Raw genomic sequence first — 22,796 nt, 5'->3', positions numbered from 1 at the left:
GTTGTCAAAAAGCATGTTTTGGAGATATCTCAATCAGAGTGACAAAAGTGATTCGACAGTTGGTTCAAACGCATGCGAAAATTTATAGATCTTATTTGAGGATATTTTGAAAAACTGTAAACCGATTTTGGATGATTAATATTTGTTTTTGTTCTCGAATCTCAAAATATAAATGGCAACATACTTAAGATATTATCGATATGTATCCCACTATAGGTATCATCTCTCGCTAGTCGCATTAAATTAGTCGTGAGCAGTCGATATTACTGAACATTTTGGTTTGTAGATATGACGAATGAGACGAAACTAACTTACTTTAATTGCTATTATACCAATATACTGTATAAAATATTTAAATATATCTACTATATCAAGTTCTTTATGTCACACACTGCGTACATTTAAAGTCAGAAATTATTATACTCTTTAGTAAGCTACTGTGTTTGGGTATAAAAATATTTTAGTTGGCATCTTTGCTTGGATATTTTAATTTATCAAACATTAAATTTTCATTACTAAAATAACTTTACATTCTCTTATAATTTTAGGGCGGCTTCCGGCTGCAATTACTCGACGCACTCGACCGCCCAGTGCTGGACCTAACACCGCACGTCAATGGTGGCGAATTCGTGCGCACCGACGTTACGTAAGTACTTCAAGAACATCAAACTCAGCTATTTATATTGACTTTATATTTAATTGTATCCACCTGCACATAGGGCCCAGTCCTTTCAGGTGAGCATACCCAAAGATTTTGAGTGCTTGAACTGCACACTGCGCCTATTGCGTCAAGCTGATGAATGGTCGGATGGTTATCGTTTTTGGTCTTGCGCCGATGTTGATATAAAGAATCGCAAAGACTTTCGTGAGACTTGTTCGGGCAATGGCAAATATTTCCCTTCACGTTGTAAATGTGACAAGAACTTTTATGGCCCGCAGTGTCAATACAAAGATGAGTGCACCAGCAATCAGGACTGTGGTAATCAAGGCAAATGTATCGATCTTGCCGGTACATCACTGCCACGTAAACAGTGTTATTGTAATTTTGGTTGGCATGGCATCGGCTGTAATAAGAAATCACCCTTTAGGACTACTGATTTAGATATGTCGGCCTATTCAATGAAACAATTATCGCCAGATTATCAAATGTATTGGCGTTTGTTAGAAGAGCATAAGGAAATTGAGGTTGTACTCAAAGTAAATGGCACTTCTTGGGTAGGTTTGGGTTGGCGTCCCAATTCACTTAACGCCGAGTGCAAAAATTTCCCGCTCATACGTGACATTGGAGATTTGAAAACCACGTTGACCACAAGCGAACCAAGTGCTGAACCAGAACCCGAACCGAGCGCTGAACCCGAACCCAAAGCAGAACCAGAGCCATCAGCAGAACCGGAACCGAAAGCGGAGCCTGAACCATCTGCCGAACCAGAACCGTCAGCGGAACCTGAACCTAAAGCAGAACCAGAGCCATCAGCGGAACCTGAGCCTACGTCGACGCCAGAACCAAAATCTGAACCCGAACCTGTCGCGGAACCGGCACCGGAACCTACTGCTGAACCGGAGCCAAGCGCCGAACCAGAGCCAGCTGCATCCACGAAATCCAAACGCGTGGCTAAGCATGAGGATGATCAACTACAGAGTATGGAGGGCGTTACATCGGTTGCGACAAGTGTGTCATATCGCGTGAGTTCCTCTGCAGGGCGCAGACGACGTCAAGCTCCAGGTATGTAAAAAGTATAGTATATTTAATTATAAATATAATAAAATAGCAGCACACCTCACATGTGTAAACTAGTATATAACACTAATATCTGTATTTATTTAAACACTTGTCACTCGTATTAATCGCACTTCAAATACTTCCAAAATATTTTACTCCCTTTGCCATACTAATAACATATTAGAAACGAGCACTGAAAACGTACCAAAATCTGAACCCGAACCAACAGCTGCACCAGAACCGAAAGCGGAACCGGAGCCTTCGGCTGAACCTGAGCCTTCTGCTGAACCCGAACCTTCTGCTGAACCCGAGCCCAGCGCAGAACCTGAGCCAAAAGCGGAGCCCGAACCAAAAGCAGAACCCGAGCCAAAGGCAGAGCCTGAACCCAACGCTGAGCCAGAACCGAAGTCAGAGCCGGAACCTAGCGCAGAACCAGAGCCAAAAGCAGAACCGGAACCAAAATCAGAGCCAGAGCCAAGCGCCGAACCTGAGCCGTCAGCTAAACCAGCACCATTCTCAATACCTGAACCATCTGCTGAACCGGAGCCGTCCGCAGAACCGGAACCGAAATCGGAGCCAGAACCAAAACCCGAGCCATCAGCTGAATCGGAACCACATACCAAACAAGCTATTACCAAAAGTGGTAAATATATCCGTACTACTCACTTACATAATAATTTCCTGTATCCACTACACCCAGCACCATTCACGCACCAAGCACTTTAAACTAGTGCATAATTTTATTTGTTCTTTCCTACATTTTACAAAGCACAAATTAGTTCACATTTTTTCTCTATTTCTTATGCAGAACCTAAACTGAGACTGAATCCATATACACCGAAATTCGATTTCAATCCTATGGATTGTACAGATATAGTTATTGGCTCGGCACGCGGCATGGCCAGCAGGGTTGGCGATTACTATACACGTGATCGTTCCACACCACGCAAGGACGAATTTTACGGCGGCAAATCCGATCTTTCACTCGGCACGGGTTTTGAAGAAAATGGTGTAACCACAATAATCTTCCGCAAGAAACTCGTAGCCACAGAGCCAACAGATCATACTTTGGACGACGCTTTGACACATGTCATCTGGGCAAAGGGCCAAGAACCCGGTCAATATGTGCACGTACCAGCTTCAGGTATCGAAACAGAAGCTGCGTCCGTGAAAGACTTCTATCAACCTGACGAGCTCAAGTATCACGGACACAAAATGCAACGTGGCGTCACACAGCTGAATTTCTTCGGTGAGTCCAAATGTTGTTTAACTTTGTCAATTTAAGCATTGATTTCGTTAATTATAGAAAAAGAGAAAGCTGCCACTATTGATGGCGTAACGGAGGCCTCCACCAATTTGTTGGACAACGATTGCATGGGACATTGGAAATATCCAAGCAATTGTTCGCCTGAAAATCACACTTGCGAATATTATGCTCAATGGGAAACGGTGGGACGCGGTGATGTGATGCGTTGGCACATCGAGACTTCGAACACAAAGACTTGGACCGGCATTGGCTTTAGCGATGATGAGAAAATGTCGCAAACCGATGCCATTATCGGTTGGGTGGATCGCAATGGACGTCCCTTCTTAATGGATACATGGATTAATGGTTACGGTGCCCCAAAACTGGATGTACGACAAGATATTATCGGCACACCGTCCGGGCGCATTGAGTACGGCGTGACTATTTTGGAATTCGATCGTAAGCGTGTTAGCAATGATGAGCAGGTAAGCGCGACGGGTGTCAAGTCAATTTTTTCGAATCTAAAATATATTTATTTATTCGTTATTGCAGGACTTATCGTTCACCGATGATCACTGCCTGTATTTATTCTTCCCTGTGCTCGGTGGAGCATTCCATGCTGTAAACAAGAAAATGGCCAAGCACGAACGTACGCCGACCATTTCGTCTACACGTGTCTGCATTAAGTCCTGCGGCAAAGGTATTTTCCCTAAACTTAATCACTTATTATATTATTTATAAATTATTTTTTGATTTTCAAAGAACTGGAGAGTATTATGAACACAGCAACACCAGCTCCTGATCGCCTTGTATATGCTGTCGGCGTAAAACTCATGAAACTTGCTGAATCTTTCGAGGCACCACAACCTGGTACAGTAGAGTTCAATAACTTGGCCGCTACTATTTCAGACTCTTTTAATGGTGTGCTAAATAGTATACCAGGTTACTATAAGACGGAAATTGTCGGCTTTGAAAAGTAAGTAATGTTTAACTTTTCAATCAATCGTTTATACGATTTTTGGCCTACCTAAAGTATTGCATTTAGCAAGTGAAGTATTATTATTATATCTGAATTTGGTTTAGAAAAGTGCACCAAGTAGGAAGCCAATATTATTTCAAAAATCACATTAATTTTTTTTTTTCAAGAAATTATATTGGGTATACTTGTAAGCGGCGTCACATTGTATTAGTCGTCCGAATACTCGGTTCCCTCTTTTTTTTCTGTCACTCACTCTCTATCCCCAGGGTGGGTGTGTCCTTCGAGAGTATTATTCAATTATTTTCATTATTAGACCAAAATGGATCATGAGTCACGGTCACAATATAAGAACTTAGTGCAAATAGTAAACCTTTATTACATCTCCACTGATTATATAGGAAAAATACAAAATTAAACAAAAACATTCCAATTCGTTAAATGGTGGGAATTTCGACTGAAAAAGTTTTTCTACAATCATAAGATGGTTACTATTTTTAATTCAAGACTACAAACTGCAATAATCGGGAATGTACTTGTATAAATTTGTTAGGAATAAGTTGCAAGAATCCGAAACAATGTTTAGAGTACAGTGTTATCTGGCTAATAAGATGTTACAAAGATGATGTCCATTATGTTTCGTGTTGGCTTATCCTACGACAGCACTGTTGGATCTAAATATTTTGTATTAGGGAGAATGTGTTCAGCATCTCCAATAGATAAGAAAGCTGAAAAAGGCGGGAAAACGGAAGCTCATGTACTTTTGAGGCATAAAAATGCAGCTTCATGATAATAAGTTTGATCTCTACTCTGGAAGATAAACTTTTGAATATTTTTAGTGCCGAATGATCGGAGTTATATTAAACGGTATAGACTTAATGCTTTAGCTTGAGAAGCTAGCTGACAGGGGTAATACTGGAAAATTCTACGAAAAGATGCGGTGATTAACGGAAGGTTTCAAGACCGGAGCATATTCTTGTAGAGCCCAAAGTGGTGATCTAGTGACTGATTATCAAAGCATAATGAAGTTATGGAGGGAACACTTCTCCAGCCTGTTGAACGATGACGATGGAATAGATGTTCTATTACCTGACTATGAAGAGGTTCGAAAAGCAATTACTTGCCTGAAGAACAACAAAGCGGCAGGGTCGATGGATTACTGGTCGAGCTATTCAAATACGGCGGCGAAGAACAGACAAGGTGCATGAAAAGGAACTGCCTCTGTGTCGCAATGTATGAACTTGGTATCCTCGAAAAGCAAATATGGCTATGTAAGCTGACGTTGAGCAATACCAATGGCTCTCTCAGAATCGGGAAGGACCTCTCCGAGTCGTTCGATACGAAGCGAGGTTTCAGATACGGAAACTCCCTATCGTGTGATTTCTTCAACCTATTGCTGGAGAAGAAGAAAAGACTGGCGCGTTGTTTTTAACTCGGCTATAACCGCGTAAGCGGTGTCTACGTCTGTAGGGAAGAAGAAGAATATGGAATCAATCGTCGAAAAATATAGGAATCAAACAGTATAGAATGAAAGGCTCAATTGTCTCTTTCGTAGATTTCTAAGTACCTTTGTTCACAAGAAGCTGTATGATTTGTTCCGATGGAATAAGCAACCCTTACCGGATGAAAAGTCAATTTGGTTACTTTGATTTGAGTAAAGATAGCACTATTAGACCTTTGAAACAGATTGATAAATGAAGATATGTCTCCAAAACCAGATTTTGTATCTTATCAAAGTATTTATTTATATCGCTCATATAAGAGCAAAAGAACGCTCTCTAAGTAGATAATTGTTGTTGCAGCAGTGTACGGTTAGCTATCGCTATAATTCGGAATGTTTTTTTTTCAGCGTTATCCGAGGGAATGTTATATTTCCTTGTTATTTATGCCTTCAGATCGAGATATGTTGATTAATTAAAATTTGTTTCTGTTTGTAAAGGGTTTCCCCTTTTTTCTGAAATGAATATATGTATATCTTAGATCAAAAGTTGTCAAATTTTAAAATATTTTTAATATGCGAATTGCTTCAATTTCACTCAAACAGACAAGGCACAACAATGGTGGCCAAATTGCAGGCGATGTTCGATCGAGCCGATTATGAGAAAGGACATGCTTTGGCAACAAACACCGTTGGCGCGGATAATAGCGAAGCTGCTAAAAGCGGTGACATCGTAAAAGCGGCGTTGCAGGATAAAATTGCCACCGGTAAAGTGGGCTCACTTACCGTAGATCCACAATTTTTGGACTTCAAGGCGTTAGAATGTAAGTAGTCAACAGGGCGTATACGTGACATTTTAATAATTTGAGTTTGAAGAAATTTAAATGCAAGAGAACATAACAGATTAAATAAAAACGGAAAAAGAAAATAAAAAGGCAATTTTATAAAAAAAAAACCATTGGAATTTAATTCAAATAATTTAAAGATATTCGATTAATTTAAAGACATTATATTGTTAATTTACTAATATTTTATGGATGCTATAATATATTTTTCACTTTCTTTTTAAAAAAATAGCCGATAAAAGTGATAAATTACTCAAATTAGTAAATAATTATTTAAATTTTTCTTACAATTTAATAAATAAATTACAAATTATTAAATAAATTACTTTGATTCCTTTATTAGAATTTAATTAAAATAAATTACAGAAATTCAATTAATTAATAAATTTACTGTATTTAATTAAAATTGAAAGAAATATTATAAAGTTAATTAATTAATTTTTTTGTGTATTTGCCTATAGTAATATAGTTATAAAGTTAATTAATTAAATTTTTTGTGTATTTGCCTATAGTAAATTTTTCACTTTCGTTTTGAAAAAAACACCGATGAAAGCAATTATTTAATCAAATTAAAAAATTAAATATTTTAATTGTTTTTATTAATTCACTTGTTATGCCTTTATAATACACTTCTCTCCATTCTTTTTGTCAACAAAAGAGATTAATTAATAAAAGTATTTTTTTATCAAAATAATAAATTAATTTTGTAAACAATTTTCAATTAATTCACTTTTTATGTCTTTATAATGCAAATTCTAAATAAATACATAAAAACAATTTTATAAATTTAAATTAAAAAATTTCTAATTTTATTAATCATTTAATTAAAATAAAAATAAAAAAATCTTTAACTTTAACTAACTAATTTTTATGTAATCTGAATCTATTTTTTCACTTTCCATATGAAAAAATAGCCATGAAAGCAATTAATTAATTAATTATTTAAAATTACTCAATTAATTAACATGTTATGCCTTTAAACAACTTTTTTCATTCTTTTTGTCAACAAAAGCATTTAATTAATGTATATTTTTTTTTAATTAATTATTAATTAATTTTAATTATTTAATTTATTAATTTTTTAAGTCTTTAAATTATGTTTTCCTCCATTTTTTAAACAAAATCGCCGATAAAAGCAATGAACTAATTATTTAACATTAATGATTTTAAGTTAATAAATTAATTCACTTCTTATGTCTTTATAATGTATTCTTTATTTAATTATTTGAATGGCTTTATAATATATTTAATTGCTTCCTTTTAGACAAAGTCGCCGACAAAAGCGAGGACACGCTGCTCTCATTCTTTGAGCTCTCCGAAGTGCGCTTGTACATAGTGCTCGGCCTAATCGCCGCTTTGGTGTTTATTGCCTTGGTACAAGCGATTTGCACCATCTGCAAGACATCGCGCAAAAACAAAGCACAAAAGGTGAGTTCTCGTGTAATTTGTTCATAATTAAGCATATTTTAAGTATAAATCTCGAGTTTTTGTCAATTTTTTAAATTTCAAACAATCCAAGTGTGTTAAAACTCTCGTTTTGTGTAAACGCACATACAGCATACTGACATATTTTCATGTATACCAACCAAATTTTCCTAATACAAGATACCAAACGCATTACATACATATAAACACCACATGCATACAAGTGCATTTGTGCATAATAAACAAAAACAAAAGAAAAAATATTTAAAATTCAAAGCATTTTACCCCACCCGTTATTAATATCGACTTCATTGTATGAACATATTTAAAGCTTGTTTACGTAATACCCGACGAATGGCGGATATACCAGCAACGGCTGCACCAGCGCTACTACCAACCTTCTAGCGAACTCTGAACTCATGCCGCGAGGCGCTAAAAATCACCAAATCAAAATCTATAAAATAAAATACCAAAATTAAAATAAATTTGTAAAACAACATGCATTTATATACATACATATATACATAAGTATATAAATATTATGTATATACATATTTGCGTTTAAAAAATTATATTTGGCTGTAAAATTGAACTCAAACGAAATACCTGACAAATAGTGTGCTTTAGCCAGCTTGTATTATTGAGAGAATGGCTAATCGTGCACTTGAGGATTTGACTACAATTCTAGCGCAATTATAGTGAATGCATTCCCACCGTTTTAAGCTCACACGTTGCATTGGTAATTAGAGTATTTCAAAAAGCAAATCCACATTTTTTCTAACCGCACGGCACTAACTTTCCCTAACTGTCTAATTGCTCATAGATAACCTTTTTTCAAACAAAATTTCTCCTTCTTACAGTTAACCTCTCTGTTTTTTATACAAAATTTTTGTAACTTCTTAAAAATTATTTTTAATTTTTCAATATTCTCGCATGCTTTAAAAATTCTTATTTGTTTGCATTTGAAAATTTTTCTGTTAAAAATTAACTTCCTAACCTCTCCATCAATATTCTTCTTCTTTCCTACGATTTTTTAATTAACTTTCACTAAAATCTCATTCCTTTTCATATAATTTCTCATATGACATTTTTAAATATTTGTATGTATGTATGTGTGTGTGTCTAGTGTCAATAAGCCAGTCAGCATTTTGTGTTTTGCTATTTTGTTTACGCATTTCAAGTAACTTGAATTTACTCTTCCTTATATACATATGTATAACTGTATATAAGCCCTATATATAAATATATTTACTTACTCAGTTAAGTATTTCTATATAATTGTTGACTACTGTAAAGCTTATGTTATTTTTGTAAGTAATTTAATTAATACACTAAGAGTTCTTCTTCTGTTGAGCTATAAATTTCCTAGAGGGATAGCTGTCAAACCAACTGTCAAAGTAAGCATATGTGTTCATTCAATCCATATGCTGATGATTCAGTTATAAGCATCCAGTCAACTGTCATGCCATACAAAGATCTACAACATACTGGACGTCATCGGGCAATTTTCATAGTTCATCTAGTCTCTTGAACTGCGAAGCTCCTAGATATCTACAACCAGTTCTAAATAAGGCTGGACAGAAGAAAAAAACTTATCTCTCATGCTCGCGCATTCTGCTTGTATCGTCATTACTTATGCCCATCAGACTGGCATGTGATGACAGTAAGTTGTGACCTGTCAATAGGTCATGCTACCCCGCCCTGATCCGTCTGTCAGCCAATTCGGAATTTTCATTATGTATCATTTTTAACGACTTACGTATTTCCTGTACTGGTTCGGTAGCCAGTCGGAAGGGACTTTTGGCAATCTCATCAGCTGTTCCCAAAAATTCTTTGTGGTCTCAAACCCAGTAAACATGCAGTCGCTTTCCGCCAGCCACTACATTTTTTGTATTTCTGCTTCTTAGGATATTCTCTAACGCAATACGGTTTGGGATTATTGCCTTAATTGCTGCCTGGCTGTTGAAGTATATATCTATCAGCTTGATGTGATACCGCGTTATCAGCTATCTCAACCGCTTTCCTGATCGGAAAAACTTCCGCTTGGATGATACTGCTGTATCCCAGAAGCTTGAAGGGTCGACTGATATCCAGCTCCAAGTTATTTTTGAGCAGTCGATTCTGGCGCGCTTTCCATTAGCCATGTATGTTATTCGATTTCAACTCAACCCCTTTGAGTTTCGGGGGTTTGCATGTTGTAAAGAGTACTATATCCGTCTTATCGGCATTTACTACTATTGACATTATTCAATTATACTACATTAACAAATTAGTTGTAGATTTCTTACTTTAGTCATATCCAAGTAAAAAAACCCAAATAGTCGATACATTATTCATAAGATAAACTACTTTTTCGTATCCTTAATGATATTGTCCATTGTCGACCACTAATACTTTTTTATTCTTATAGTCATATTGATGGTAATACATTTTTATAAATTGTAGTATACATCGCTATTATTAGGTTAAGGGACAAAGGTTACTTAACCTCTAGCGATCCCACAATTTCTTTTAAATATCCGACGTACCCGACCATAAATTGACTTTCATTTGCCGTAACTTGTACAACTTGTAACTGGTACAACCTACTTCGACAAAGCATAGAGTGTAAACCTTTAAAATCTAAATAGTAAATTTATAAGCAGCAAAATAGTGGTGTTTTCGCGAAAAGGTTAGTTATCTATTTAACCCAGAGTGACCTGCAGAAAAGACTGTATCCTTTTGAAGTTGAAGCTTATATGTTCTAAGTGCATAGTCTCATCGTCTGATCCAAGAAAAATATACCATCGAGTAATACATTGTCATAGATTCATGTTTTTGGAAGAATAATCTCGCAGTGAAATCAAAGATTTTTGGATGACTCTTCTAATCAAACTATACAAAATTGGTTTAAAGAGTTTCAACGAGATTTGCACGTCATCTGAGATAGTAGTCAAAAGGGATGACTTGGATCATATCCTGCACGAAATGTTGGGCATAAGAATACTGTCGGACTGTTGGATCCCTCCTTTGCTTACTCCACACAACCATGACCTTACTTTGTAACAGTGTTTGAAGCTATACAAACGAAGGTCGAAGTACTTTCTGCGTCATTTGTGACCGTCGACAAAATATGAATGATTTGGTACAAGAGCAAGTAACAGTCGAAACACTGGATACCTACTCCGAAGATGGGAGGACTGACCTATCGCGCGTAAAGGTGCTGATCAGTGTTTTCTAATAATCACAAGGTATGATCTAAATGGATTAATAAAGGATTAAAATGGAGAGTGCTCAACTATGCCAAATAATTGGCTGATTCGACGCCAAATTGCACTATAACAAAACACCAACTCACAACTCCGCCATCACAACTCTGCTAAATTGGTCAAACTTGACCAACTGTTCTGTTCCATCTATCGAAACCGCCAAATTTGACGACGTAGGCCTTCTATTTGTTTCAGAACTTGAAATAGTCAATTCGGCAGAAATTTAAGTTGACTGTGGAGGTTATTACCGCCTAGGGGGTCTACTTTGTTTCCAGGACCCATAAGATCAGATGGGTTAAAGAAGGAAGAAGCAACACGTGTTAAAGCGTGCAGAGTCAAAAGTAATCTGAACAGGGTATATTAAGTTTGTCACTATGTTTGTAACACCGAAAGGAAACATCGGAGACCCTATAAAGTAAATATATAAAGGATCACTTTGACGAGCTGAGTCGATTTAGACATGTACTGCTGTCTGTATATACGCAAACGAGTCCCTCCTTGAGATATCGATCTGAAGTTTTATGCTCCTTATTTGTCTGTACCGCAGATATCGAACAACTATAGTATATATGAGAAGTTAACGTGTTTTCATGTTTTTACAAATTTTTCGAAATTCATTTGTAGGTTAAATCGCCCTCGCCGTCTCTGTTCTTACAGTGGATTTTCTAGGTAGACAGAACACTCTGAGAACATTGCGATATCCACTAAAGCGGAATAGATACTTAAACATGACAGTTAACAGAGCACTCAGCGCTATAAAGCAAACGAAGAATAGTCTTATAATCATTTGTTCTAATTATTTTCTTGGACTTGTTTTCTTTGTATACTATATTAGCGTATGTATGTATGTAACAAAATAGCATCAATCAAAATGTATGACTGGTTACTTGGGGTGAAGATTTTTAGTAAATAAACCCTCATGTAAATAGCGAAATTTTGTATATTTGTATGTATGTCTGTATGCGCATACATTTAAACGCTTAAAAGCAACGAATATAACTGTATTCGCGCATAGTTGCCATATTGTGGCAATGTAATATAAACCGTTTCTAACCGAAGCCGTTGTGACTCGTTTGTCAGTGTCCGTCTCTACATGTCCAGTGTCTAAATGAAATAAATAATATAAATATTTGAAAACTAAACGAACAAACGCATTATGCTGGCTGGTTTATGCGCAACACACACAAACAAAAATAGCAATAAATAATAATGCACACTTTTTTCCAACAAACTTTTCCAGGATAAACTCATACAAAACTCGCCCTGGAAGGAGTTCGCCTCGAACACCAACTACGCCTTCGACCCTTACGGAGAGACGGAAGAGAAAACTCTCACCACATCCACCACAGTTGGCGCCTCGGGCAAAGAGAAGTCCCGCCACCGCGCCTCCAACTCAAACAATCAACCACAAACCGCGCTGCCCATGTCCCACTCACCCACTAGCAAATCGCAACTCTACTACGAAGGCGCCAACGGACACGGCGCTAACGGTGATCACCGCTCGCGCAGTCGCAATCACTACGAGAACGGCACGCACGACTACCGCAGCAATGGACGGGCGCAACGCAGCACCGGCAATATCGCCGCCGCCACCGCCGCGTCCGCAGCCAATGAGAACGGTCATTACGATCGTTACGAACGCGAACGCAGCAATGAACGTGGCTACTCGCGCAGCTCATACGCCGAGCGCGCTTACTCGCTGCCGCGTCAACAGGCGCAACAACAGCAGCACGCCAATATGCAGCCATCCGGCTACTACACGCAAGAGCGCCGCGGCCATCGACCCACAACAACGGCGGCGCATGCAGCGCGCGACGAGCGCAACGGTCGCCACTACCGCGACGGTTCGCGTACACGCGAAGATCCGCGCATGAGTTCGAGCGGCGGCGCCGACACACCCGACTTCTACTTCATGCCATCGCAGCGCAAGTACTCGGGCGAAGTGGTGCGCGTGTATGTGGACTACAATAAGGACCCCAACAATTGAGGTGCGCCGTGGTGCGTGCGGATTGGATGTTGTTGGCGGTGTAATTTCAAAGCTAAATATATGAATGTAGATATTTATGTGCAGCACAGCAGTTGATTGGGTTAAATAGTAAACCAAATGCCACGCGTTGGACTGCCGCTGCAACTTGAAAGCGTTTATTGTAGAGTCGCGCATGCGCAGTCTAGCAAACAGTCCACTGCAACCACAAATAATTTAGTCAAGAGCAAAACAATACAAATAATTATGGCGATTTCCAACCGTTAACGGTTGTGTTCATCGATATGTGTACATGCGCTTGTGTACATTGCTATCGATGTAGTCGGTGCGTTGGGGGTATTCAAGTAGCACAAGCAATACCTCAAGCGAAATGCGTAAACCTGGAAGCAGCGAGTTATTTATGAAATAAACAATGAATAGTATGCAAATAAGTACAATTTTAGAAAGATAAAAGGAAAGTTATTTATTTAAAATTATTATCAGGGTATTCATATTGAGCGCAATACAATGAAAAAATAAAGAGCTTAAATAAAATTAAAAAAAAAAAATCAATTGAAAGCAAAGCTGGAAAACAAAAAGAAAATGCATGAAATAACTGTGCTCTTTTATTTTTTGTTTATTAAATTGTTCATCGTGAATACCCACAGCAAGCACATATTCACTTATACTACCTTAAAAACTAACAGCAAAGTAACTGAAAGTGAGCGAGTTTTTTACGTGTTAGAAAGTAAAAGCGTCAGTAGTCATTCTCTCCTTAAAAACATTATTAAAAAATAAATATATTAAAATAATATTAATAATAAAATAATACAACAATATTTTCGAAATGTATGTAAACGCTAAGAACAAATATATATATTTACATAATTAAGTTTAAGCATGTATGTAAAAATATTAATTACTGTTAAAGTGTATGTATACGTAGAGAATTTGTAAATAAAGTTTGTTTTTGTAAATAAACTTAAACGAAATATTTAACTGCTTAAGTCACAAATGATGTTCGGGTGTGCCTAAATTTTATGCAAGTTTGGAAAAGCGCATAACTTTAATATAGAAAATAAACAATTTACAATTTTTAATAAAAAAAAATATATATATATGTATATTTATAATAAATTTAAAGGGTTTCTAATGTTTTTATGTTTGAAAAATTGTTGTCAATTCTAAATAAGAAATAAATATGTAAAATAACTATTAAAATTCTTTGCTTTTACTACATTTAATACTTAAAATAATATCTATATACAAAAAAACAATAATCATTTGTAATAAAATAATTATATAATAAATAAATAATTAAAAATGTTATCCTCTAATAAAGTTTTTTTGATAATTAACGTTTTCTTTTATATTTTATCTTTTATTTCTTATTTTTTTATTAATAAGTTTTTGTTGTTACAATGGTTTTATTATAAAAACGAATTATAAAACTTTTTTAGTTAATATCATACTTACTAAATTTAAATTTCAAAATGTATATAAATATTTTTTTACTCAATCATTTTCTATTGCTTTCGCTTTCTCTACATTACGTCCTTAAAATATTTTTTTACAAAAAAAAACAAAAATATTATAATTTTCGTTTGAAAAAATAATTTTTTAATGAAAAGAAATAATAAAATAAAATTGTTAAAATTAAAATACTGAAAAAATATATTTTTTTCTTATTTTTCGAAATTTTTTTAAAGAAAAATTTGAAATAAAATTGTTAAAATTACTGAAAAAAAATGTTTTTTTTTTTAATTTTTTTTTTAAAAGAAACTCGTGGCCACGCAAACCTTATAAAAAATAAAATATAAAAACTACTTGTTAAAACTTAAAATACTGAAAAAATATATTTGTTTCTTATTTTTATTTCTTTTATTAGACATTTTTTTTAAAGAAAAATAAAAAAATATTAAATATTTTTCTTTTGATATAAATGTAATTTTTTATTTGTGTTTTAATTTTTACAAATTTGAAACAAAAAAAATATTTTTCTAAAAGTAAATTTTGCATTTCTCTTATTTTTAGTTTTATCTAATCAAAAAAATACAGTTTTTTTTCTAATAAAAATTTATTTTTTTTAATTTTAACTAAAAAAAAATTTTATGAAAATTTAATCTTGTATTTTTCTTTTTTTGTTATTTTATTTTATTATTATTTTTTTGTTAATTATTTTGATATGTTTACACTGCTCCGCACTAAACTATAATTCCAAACAATATTGAATATAAATGAAAATTAAGCTTCCTTAGATATATACGTATGTACATCATTTTCATAAAGCTTTTACATATTGATTTATTTTTTATTTTGTTTTACATGAGAAATACAAATAAGTTTATCGAGATTAAGCCAATTTTTTTGTATTCAGACAGAAAAATATACTAATAATGTAAAATATCTAAAATATTAATGAAAAATTTTAAAATGCAATTTTTAGCGGAACTAATTTGGATCAAAAATTTACATTTTATCAAAACAAATCAAATTTAATTGTTTTTGTTATGTAAAAATTTGTTTTTTTTTCTATATATGTATTTACATATGCGTATCAATAAAACAAATATTTACTGAAAGTTGATTTAAGTAAAAACAAACAAAAAAATATGCGTACTAACATATTTAGAAAGTCAAATAAAAAATGTAATTTCTATAAATTGAATAATATATGTATGTAATCTTATAAAACATATTTTTTACATAAGCTGAATGAATTTTAAATTTTAGTAATTTATTAAGTCTGTATATATACCGAAAATAAACATTAGGTTAAAAGGAGGAAGTGTTTTACATCAATATTTTATAAAAAATTAATAAGAATTCTTCAAACATATAAGTTAAATAAAAATCAATTTACATTGACCGCTGTCTTTTATTTTAATAACAACGAGCACTGAAAAATAATAAAAACACACAATATAAAAAAATGAACAAATAACTCAGCCGTTTTATCGCCAAGCATACTTTAAAATAACAGCTCTGTTATTGCCGAACAGCTGTTAAACAAAACATTCATTTCGTATGCCTCCCAATATGCCTTTGACATTTCACACACTCATATGCAATTGCACACACACGTACAACATTTCGCAGTTGGCATTTTCAGCTGTTCATTGCACCCAAAACCACTTTTTACTGGAAGCAAATTTTGCAACTTCGCGATAATTGTGCAATTCGTCTGCAAGCCAGATGGAAGAATGGAATTCGGTGTGAGCTTTAATCTTATTGCAATCAATAGTTTACGCTAAACTGCTAACTTGCCCGCTACGTTTTCGGAGGGACTAGAAAATATGGCCAGTTACCCACACTGCGCTGTGCGCGTTAAAGTCAAGGTAAATGAGTTGACAAATAGAAAACAATAAAATGCAATTTTAACGCATTTCCAATGCTTCTTTTCGTTTCTATGCGCAGAAATGCGAACTGAATCTGCCATGTGAATGGCGTAAATTTAGTGTCGATCCGCAAATCACCTCACTGGAAGTGCTCTATTCATTGCTTGCCAAAGCATTTGATATTAAATCGGATTTCTCTATCAAGTATAAAGCCTTTGATCCAGCAGGCAACGAGATCTACCTATCTGTATTGTCCGATTGGGATTTGGATGCAGCCTTCCTGCGCATACATAATCTCGCCATACAAACAGCTACGGAACCATGTCTAATGCTGCAAATTGACATTAAGCCATTTACGGAGGTGAGGGAATGGGATACTGACGCAACAGCCACAACCAGTGCTCTGGCCAATAGTTGTGGTGGTAGTGGTAGCACGAGTGTCAATGCACTTTCACCCAGTTTTTCGGTAAATACGGGTGTACGCGAAGCAGTTTCGCCGCTGCAACAGTCTATAGGTGCATCACAAAAATATGTGCAGAATATGCAAACAAAACTACCGGGACTCATAATGAACCATATGGAGAAGACATTTTCAATTGTGCAAAAGGCTTTCAATTTGTCGGAGGAGACAATGGCTTCATTACCGCCGCGACCACCCTTAGCAGACAATGAGTTTCGTTTGTTTTTGGACGCGCTGGGACAAATCAAACGTAACGATGAATTACGTAAAGTCATATTTCTGGGCGGTATTGATCCAAGCTTGCGACGCGTGGTGTGGAAACATATTTTGAATGTCTATCCGCATGGCATGAACGGTCATCAGCGTATGGATTATATGCGTAGAAAGGCGGAACAGTACATAAAGTTGCGGGATACGTGGATAAATGCCGTGAAGCAAGGTGTGTGTGTGTACAATAGAAAACTTAAACAAATAATTTATTATGAACTATTTTGGTTTCATTTCATTTGGTTTCAAGGCTGCATCGCCGGTGAGTTGTCGTATGTCACAAGCATGGTGAAGAAGGATGTACTGCGTACGGATCGACTGCATCCCTTCTACGCCGGCAGCGATGACAATCAAAACATAGCCTCACTTTTCAATATTTTAACAACCTATGCGCTCAATCATCCCTCTGTGAGTTATTGTCAAGGCATGTCGGATATCGCCTCACCGCTACTGGTAACAATGAACGATGAGGCGCAAGCTTATATCTGCTTCTGTGCCATAATGACACGTGTAAAGGGTAACTTCATGTTGGATGGCATAGCCATGACACAGAAGTTCACGCACCTCACAGAAGCGCTCAGTTTTTACGATCCCGAATTTTGGGAGTACTTGAAATCGCAGCAGGCCGATGACTTGCTCTACTGCTATCGTTGGTTGTTGTTAGAATTGAAGCGCGAATTTCCGTTCGATGATGCGCTGCGCATGCTGGAAGTGCAATGGAGCGCATTGAAGTATGAGACCAGTATTTGCAATGAACTGAATTTATTTGAAAAGGCAAGTGTTGAGAGTTTTTATACATTATTGAAGGTTAGTTTAATCTGCTACTATTTCATCTAGGAGTTTGTGCCTATTTCGGAAAGCCCTGCACCTACTAGCTCCAGCTCACAATCTAGCTCGTATGGTGCACCAATTAGTCCCTCCTATTTGCTGGTGAAGTCGCGTGAAAATCCCTACACCAAGGTATGCGCACTTCGCCGACAAAGCTCATCGGCCTCACTGAATTCGCTGAGCTCCTCGCTGAGTGCTGGCGGTGGCGTGTTAAATAGCTTGCGCTTAGACGCAACGAAACGTCTCAATCAGAGTCTCGATGATAATATGCCGCGCGCAGTCGCCTGCCGAAGACGGCATTCATCTAAAGCCCATCAAAGCCTAGACGAGTCCAAAATGCTTTTGCTGATGGAGGGCATGGAGGATGTAAAAAATGGGGAGGCCAATAATTTAACGTCCAAAAGCAAAGATGAAGAGTGTGCTGCGTTTGTTGAGGATGATGATGTGTTCGCCAGCAGTGAAAGCAGCGCTAATAAAGATTCTAATGACATTGAACACTTTATATTTCATCCAACAAATCCATTCCTAGAAGATGGCATTACGAAAGAAGAGGTACTCAAAGTTACGTCCCAATCACCAAAACATGCCAATGTGGCAACGCTAAAAGAAAATGATGCAGATGAAAGTGTAGATGAAAACGGACTTTTGGCAAAAATACCACAACTTCCAAAGGGTATAGCGAAATTGCAAAATAAGAACATCTTATCGAACTACAACACTGTAAGCAATATCATAGCCAAACAAATTGCGAATGCTTCCAACGTGGGTGATAGTGTGCGACGTGTAAGCAGCGGCGGCGGTGGTCACTTTAGGGATCTCAAGGAAAAAATTGCGGCAACGAGCAGAAAAGGTAAGTGCATAAACAGTATTATTTCATATTCAACTCAAAAAACAAACATATTCCTAGGCATATCCTTCGATGAGCTCAGCAACACCGAAAAATCGCAACAGAAGTTGGTGAAAAACTTCAATGAATTTCTCAACTTCGCTTCAATGAATAAAAATCGCATTGCAGACAAGTTTGCTGCGACGCCGCCGACCGTAACTGGCAACAATGACGTCAGTGTGAACGCCTATAGTAAAGACAAATCGAAGACACCTTCACCGACACACGCCTACAAGCCAACAAACGCCCAGACAACACCACACCCGCTTGTGCAGCTAACACGCAGCGCCTTCGTCTCCTCACTCGATGAATCCGATTCATCATCGGTGCCCGACACGACATGGAGCGGCTCTACCGCCGCTACAGCAATACAACAGACCAACAATGCTAGTAATAATAGTTTGCACATGGAACTAGCATCGCTTGGCTCCTCGACCGCACACACACCCGATCGCACCCCCACATACGAACGCAAAACTGATGGCGCAGAATTAGCGCAAGCATCCGAAGGCAGCGTTAGCACATCAGCAGATGTGAAACACACGCCAACAAAGAACTTGCCCGCAGAACCAAGTTTGACACCTGACGATAGTCAAGATCAAGACTATTACCCGATGACAACGGCTATCACGCGTGAGTTGCGCTTAGAGGCGGACAATTTGGATCGTCAAGTGTTTGGTGAGCCTGTCGACAAGCAGCCAGCCGTTAATTACGAATTTGAGTATGAAAAACTCGATAGAGACTCCCTGGACCTTGTCGAGGATCTCAAAGAAAATGAGATTGTGGCATGTCCCGACATTAGCGAATTGCTGATACGTCGGCGTAGTCGTAATAGTCGTTCGAGAAGCAGTATAGAACCGTTACAGCATGTAACAACTAGCAGCGCTTGGCAAGATGCTGCTGAGCTACCCAATACTATAATCGACAGTAATTCAAATGGCACAGACACAGCGACAGCAGCACAGTCGGCGCGTGGTGCGCTCAATCCCTTCGTCGATCCGGCTGTTAGTCCGCTGGCAGATGGTATTACAAGCGTTTTGCCCAACAGTAGTAGCTTGCCCGAAGTGCTAGTGCCGATATCCACAGACACCGCCAACGCATCGCCAGTAGAGTTGGCCACCAATGCAGTTGACGAGATTGCCTTCACGAAGCCGCCACTGGCTGCTGGCGAACGTGCAGCTGGTAGTGCTTGCGTAGTAGGTGCAAGAACTCATGTTTTACCACCACCCAACGAATTCGGTGGTGGTAATCCCTTCCTGATGTTTCTTTGCCTAACGCTGCTGCTGCAGCATCGTCAAACTATTATGAAAAGCGGCATGGATTACAATGAGATTGCAATGCATTTCGACAAGATGGTGCGCAAGCACGATGTTACGCGTGTGTTGAATCAAGCGCGCCGCATGTACATTAACTATCTGAAAGAACAAAATGCGTACAAGCAGCAGTTGCAGCAGGCCGCTGAGGATACAACAACAAGCAATGATATAAATAGGAATTCCAAATCGCACGAAGTGGCCGTGCAGCAGCGCACAGGCGCAAGCTACAGTGGCACGATCGGCACGGCAACAAAGTCGTAAAGGAACCAGACGAGCGGGGTTAAAATCTGTGTGTTCCGGAACAGCTACAAAAAACACCAAAGAATTTTTTAATTAACTCACGTAGTTAGCAGCCACGAATTTGCTATTTTGTTTTTATTATATTTTTCATTTTGAGTTTTTTATCATTTTCTTTAATTCTTATTTATTTTTTGTTTTTATTTTGCTATTGATTTTATTTTCAATATATATTTTTATTGATATTATTTTTTTTATATTGTTATTGCTTTATTTTTTTTGTTTTTATTATTATTAACGTTTTGTTAAAAAAAAGAAATATTTAGATATGCAAAACGCTTTGTGCCCCATAAGACTTTTAGATTTAGGCAATGCAGCGGGTGAGTGAAAGTGATGCGGTTTATTTGAGCATAAAAAACTCAATGTGCTGAATATTTGTTGTGTTGAATTAATTATCGAGATTTGATTATTGACGCTAGGAGATAGATTTTCACTGGGTTTAGTTATGCTTATTTCTGTTTTTATATTAGTTTATGTTTTTGTACTTAATATAGTATTTATTGTGTTAGTTCTTGTTGTATTTTATTTGTTATTTTCCGCATTGCTCTCACTGTCTCCCTGCACAAATTTTCAATGTGCGTTTATAGTAATTACTTGTTTTAACTTGTACTTAAATTACAAATATTTTTGCACTACTAATTAGAACACCTTTCATTACATTCCATTTGCAAAGGAATTTACATAAATATTCAAGGCTTCTACTTTACAATCATTCTTAATTGAACACATACATACACACATATATGCGTAATATTAGTAAGTTAAGGTTTTTTGCATATTACGATTTCAATATTTTTGATGTGACTATTAAAAATTAAATTATAAAAATCTAATTGATTTAAAAACTGCAAATAAAAATTCTTAAGTACTTCGATATAAAATTAGATTCGCTTAAATTGGATATGTGTATATACATATGTATGTTATATACATAGGGACAAAATTATATTAATGAAAAATTAAGACTTAAGTCTATTGGTTAACTTTATCACATAATCTATATGGTAAATAGTAAGCAAAATAAATAAACATTTACTCTAGCATAAAAACAAAACACAAGCAGAAGTTTCAATCGCAACAGAATTTTATACAAATTTGATTCAAATGTTTTTAAATTTGAGTAAAGTTGTTAATAGAAGAACCACGAAGAATCGTTAAAAGAAGATGACCAGCATTGATTGAATCCTTCTGTTTTAAGGTTAACTTACCACATTCAGTTCAGGTTGAATTGCTATATATAAAAGTCAACGCCGAAAATATTATTGCAACATATTTATTATCCCTACTTAATAATATTATAAATGCGAATGTAAGTTTGTTTGTTACGCTTTCACGCAAAAACTACTTAACCGATCATCATGAAACTTTGTACATATACTCCTGAAGGTAATAGAAGTAACATAGGGTACTTTATATTAAAAAAAAAAATTAAGAAAGATAAAAAAAATTGTTTGTCAAAAAATCGTCAAATTTAGCTACTTCAACGCCACCTAGCATTACAGTAATGAAATTTCAACCATGAATACTGTAATACCGTCCCACTGTATTAGCGGCGGTGACGACAATATCTTATTTAATTGAATATACATAGTTTAAATTTTTGTAATTTTTCTATATTTATTATTATTTTCTTCTGTCGTTACATGCAGCATAAAACTATTAAAATTTTTGAGGTGATCAGTAATTTTTGTGGTTAGCTTCTTCTTCTTCTTAATTGGCGTAGACACCGCTTACGCGATTATAGCCGAGTTAACAACAGCGCGCCAGTCGTTTCTTCTTTTCGCTGCGTAGCGCCAATTGGATATTCCAAGCGAAGCCAGGTCCTTCTCCACTTGGTCCTTCCAACGGAGTGGAGGTCTTCCTCTTCCTCTGCTTCCCCCGGCGGGTACTGCGTCGAATACTTTCAGAGCTGGAGTGTTTTCATCCATCCGGACAACATGACCTAGCCAGCGTAGCCGCTGCCTTTTAATTCGCTGAACTATGTCAATGTCGTCATATATCTCGTACAGCTCATCGTTCCATCGGATGCGATATTCGCCGTGGCCAATGCGCAAAGGACCATAAATCTTTCGCAGAATTTTTCTCTCGAAAACTCGTAACGTCGACTCATCGGTTGCTGTCATCGCCCAAGCCTCTGCACCATATAGCAGGACGGGAATTATGAGCGACTTATAGAGTTTAGCTTTTGTTCGTCGAGAGAGGACTTTACTTTTCAATTCCCTACTCAGTCCGAAGTAGCACCTGTTGGCAAGAGCAATCCTGCGTTGGATTTCCAGGCTGACATTATTACTGGTGTTAATGCTGGTTCCTAAATATACGAAATTATCTACAACTTCAAAGTTATGACTGTCAACAGTGACGTGAGAGCCAAGTCGCGAGTGCGACGACTGTTTGTTTGATGACAGGAGATATTTCGTTTTGCCCTCGTTCACTACCAGACCCATTTTCTGTGCTTCCTTGTCCAGCCTAGAGAAAGCAGAACTAACGGCGCGGGTGTTGAGGCCGATGATATCAATATCGTCGGCATACGCCAGCAGCTGTAC

General features: G+C 36.6%; 2 protein-coding genes across 8 annotated transcripts in view; both read left to right on the top strand.

Annotated features, from left to right (window-relative positions):
• The window catches only part of LOC126755066 (uncharacterized), a 176,306-nt gene extending 162,642 nt beyond the window's left edge, over positions 1–13,664 (top strand). For 3 of the 7 annotated variants that reach the window (XM_050467367.1, XM_050467366.1, XM_050467368.1), the window contains 10 exons: positions 549–646; positions 720–1,723; positions 1,905–2,363; positions 2,529–2,969; positions 3,027–3,451; positions 3,519–3,666; positions 3,729–3,942; positions 5,987–6,204; positions 7,490–7,653; positions 12,139–13,664. In XM_050467367.1, coding sequence (XP_050323324.1) covers positions 549–646; positions 720–1,723; positions 1,905–2,363; positions 2,529–2,969; positions 3,027–3,451; positions 3,519–3,666; positions 3,729–3,942; positions 5,987–6,204; positions 7,490–7,653; positions 12,139–12,885 — 3,918 coding nt within the window. In that variant the 3' untranslated portion in view covers positions 12,886–13,664. Of the gene's footprint in view, positions 1–548; positions 647–719; positions 1,724–1,904; positions 2,364–2,528; positions 2,970–3,026; positions 3,452–3,518; positions 3,667–3,728; positions 3,943–5,986; positions 6,205–7,489; positions 7,654–7,981; positions 8,390–12,138 lie in introns of all 7 variants that reach the window. The other 4 variants (XR_007666450.1, XR_007666451.1, XM_050467369.1 and 1 more) reach the window with 4 other exon arrangements.
• A 2,279-nt stretch (positions 13,665–15,943) lies between these two features.
• Positions 15,944–21,306, top strand: LOC126755069 (uncharacterized). The gene is made up of 5 exons (XM_050467374.1): positions 15,944–16,199; positions 16,279–17,098; positions 17,177–17,700; positions 17,764–18,604; positions 18,662–21,306. The coding sequence occupies exons 1-5, from the start codon at positions 16,158–16,160 to the stop codon at positions 20,215–20,217; spliced, it is 3,783 nt and encodes a 1,260-aa protein (XP_050323331.1). The 5' UTR covers positions 15,944–16,157; the 3' UTR covers positions 20,218–21,306.
• Positions 21,307–22,796: the final 1,490 nt, after the last annotated feature.

Source organism: Bactrocera neohumeralis, chromosome 4 (assembly GCF_024586455.1).
Source record: "Bactrocera neohumeralis isolate Rockhampton chromosome 4, APGP_CSIRO_Bneo_wtdbg2-racon-allhic-juicebox.fasta_v2, whole genome shotgun sequence".
NCBI classification, from domain to species: domain Eukaryota; kingdom Metazoa; phylum Arthropoda; class Insecta; order Diptera; family Tephritidae; genus Bactrocera; species Bactrocera neohumeralis.
Note: the sequence above shows the minus strand (reverse complement) of the source record. Positions and strands in the feature narration are given on the sequence as shown.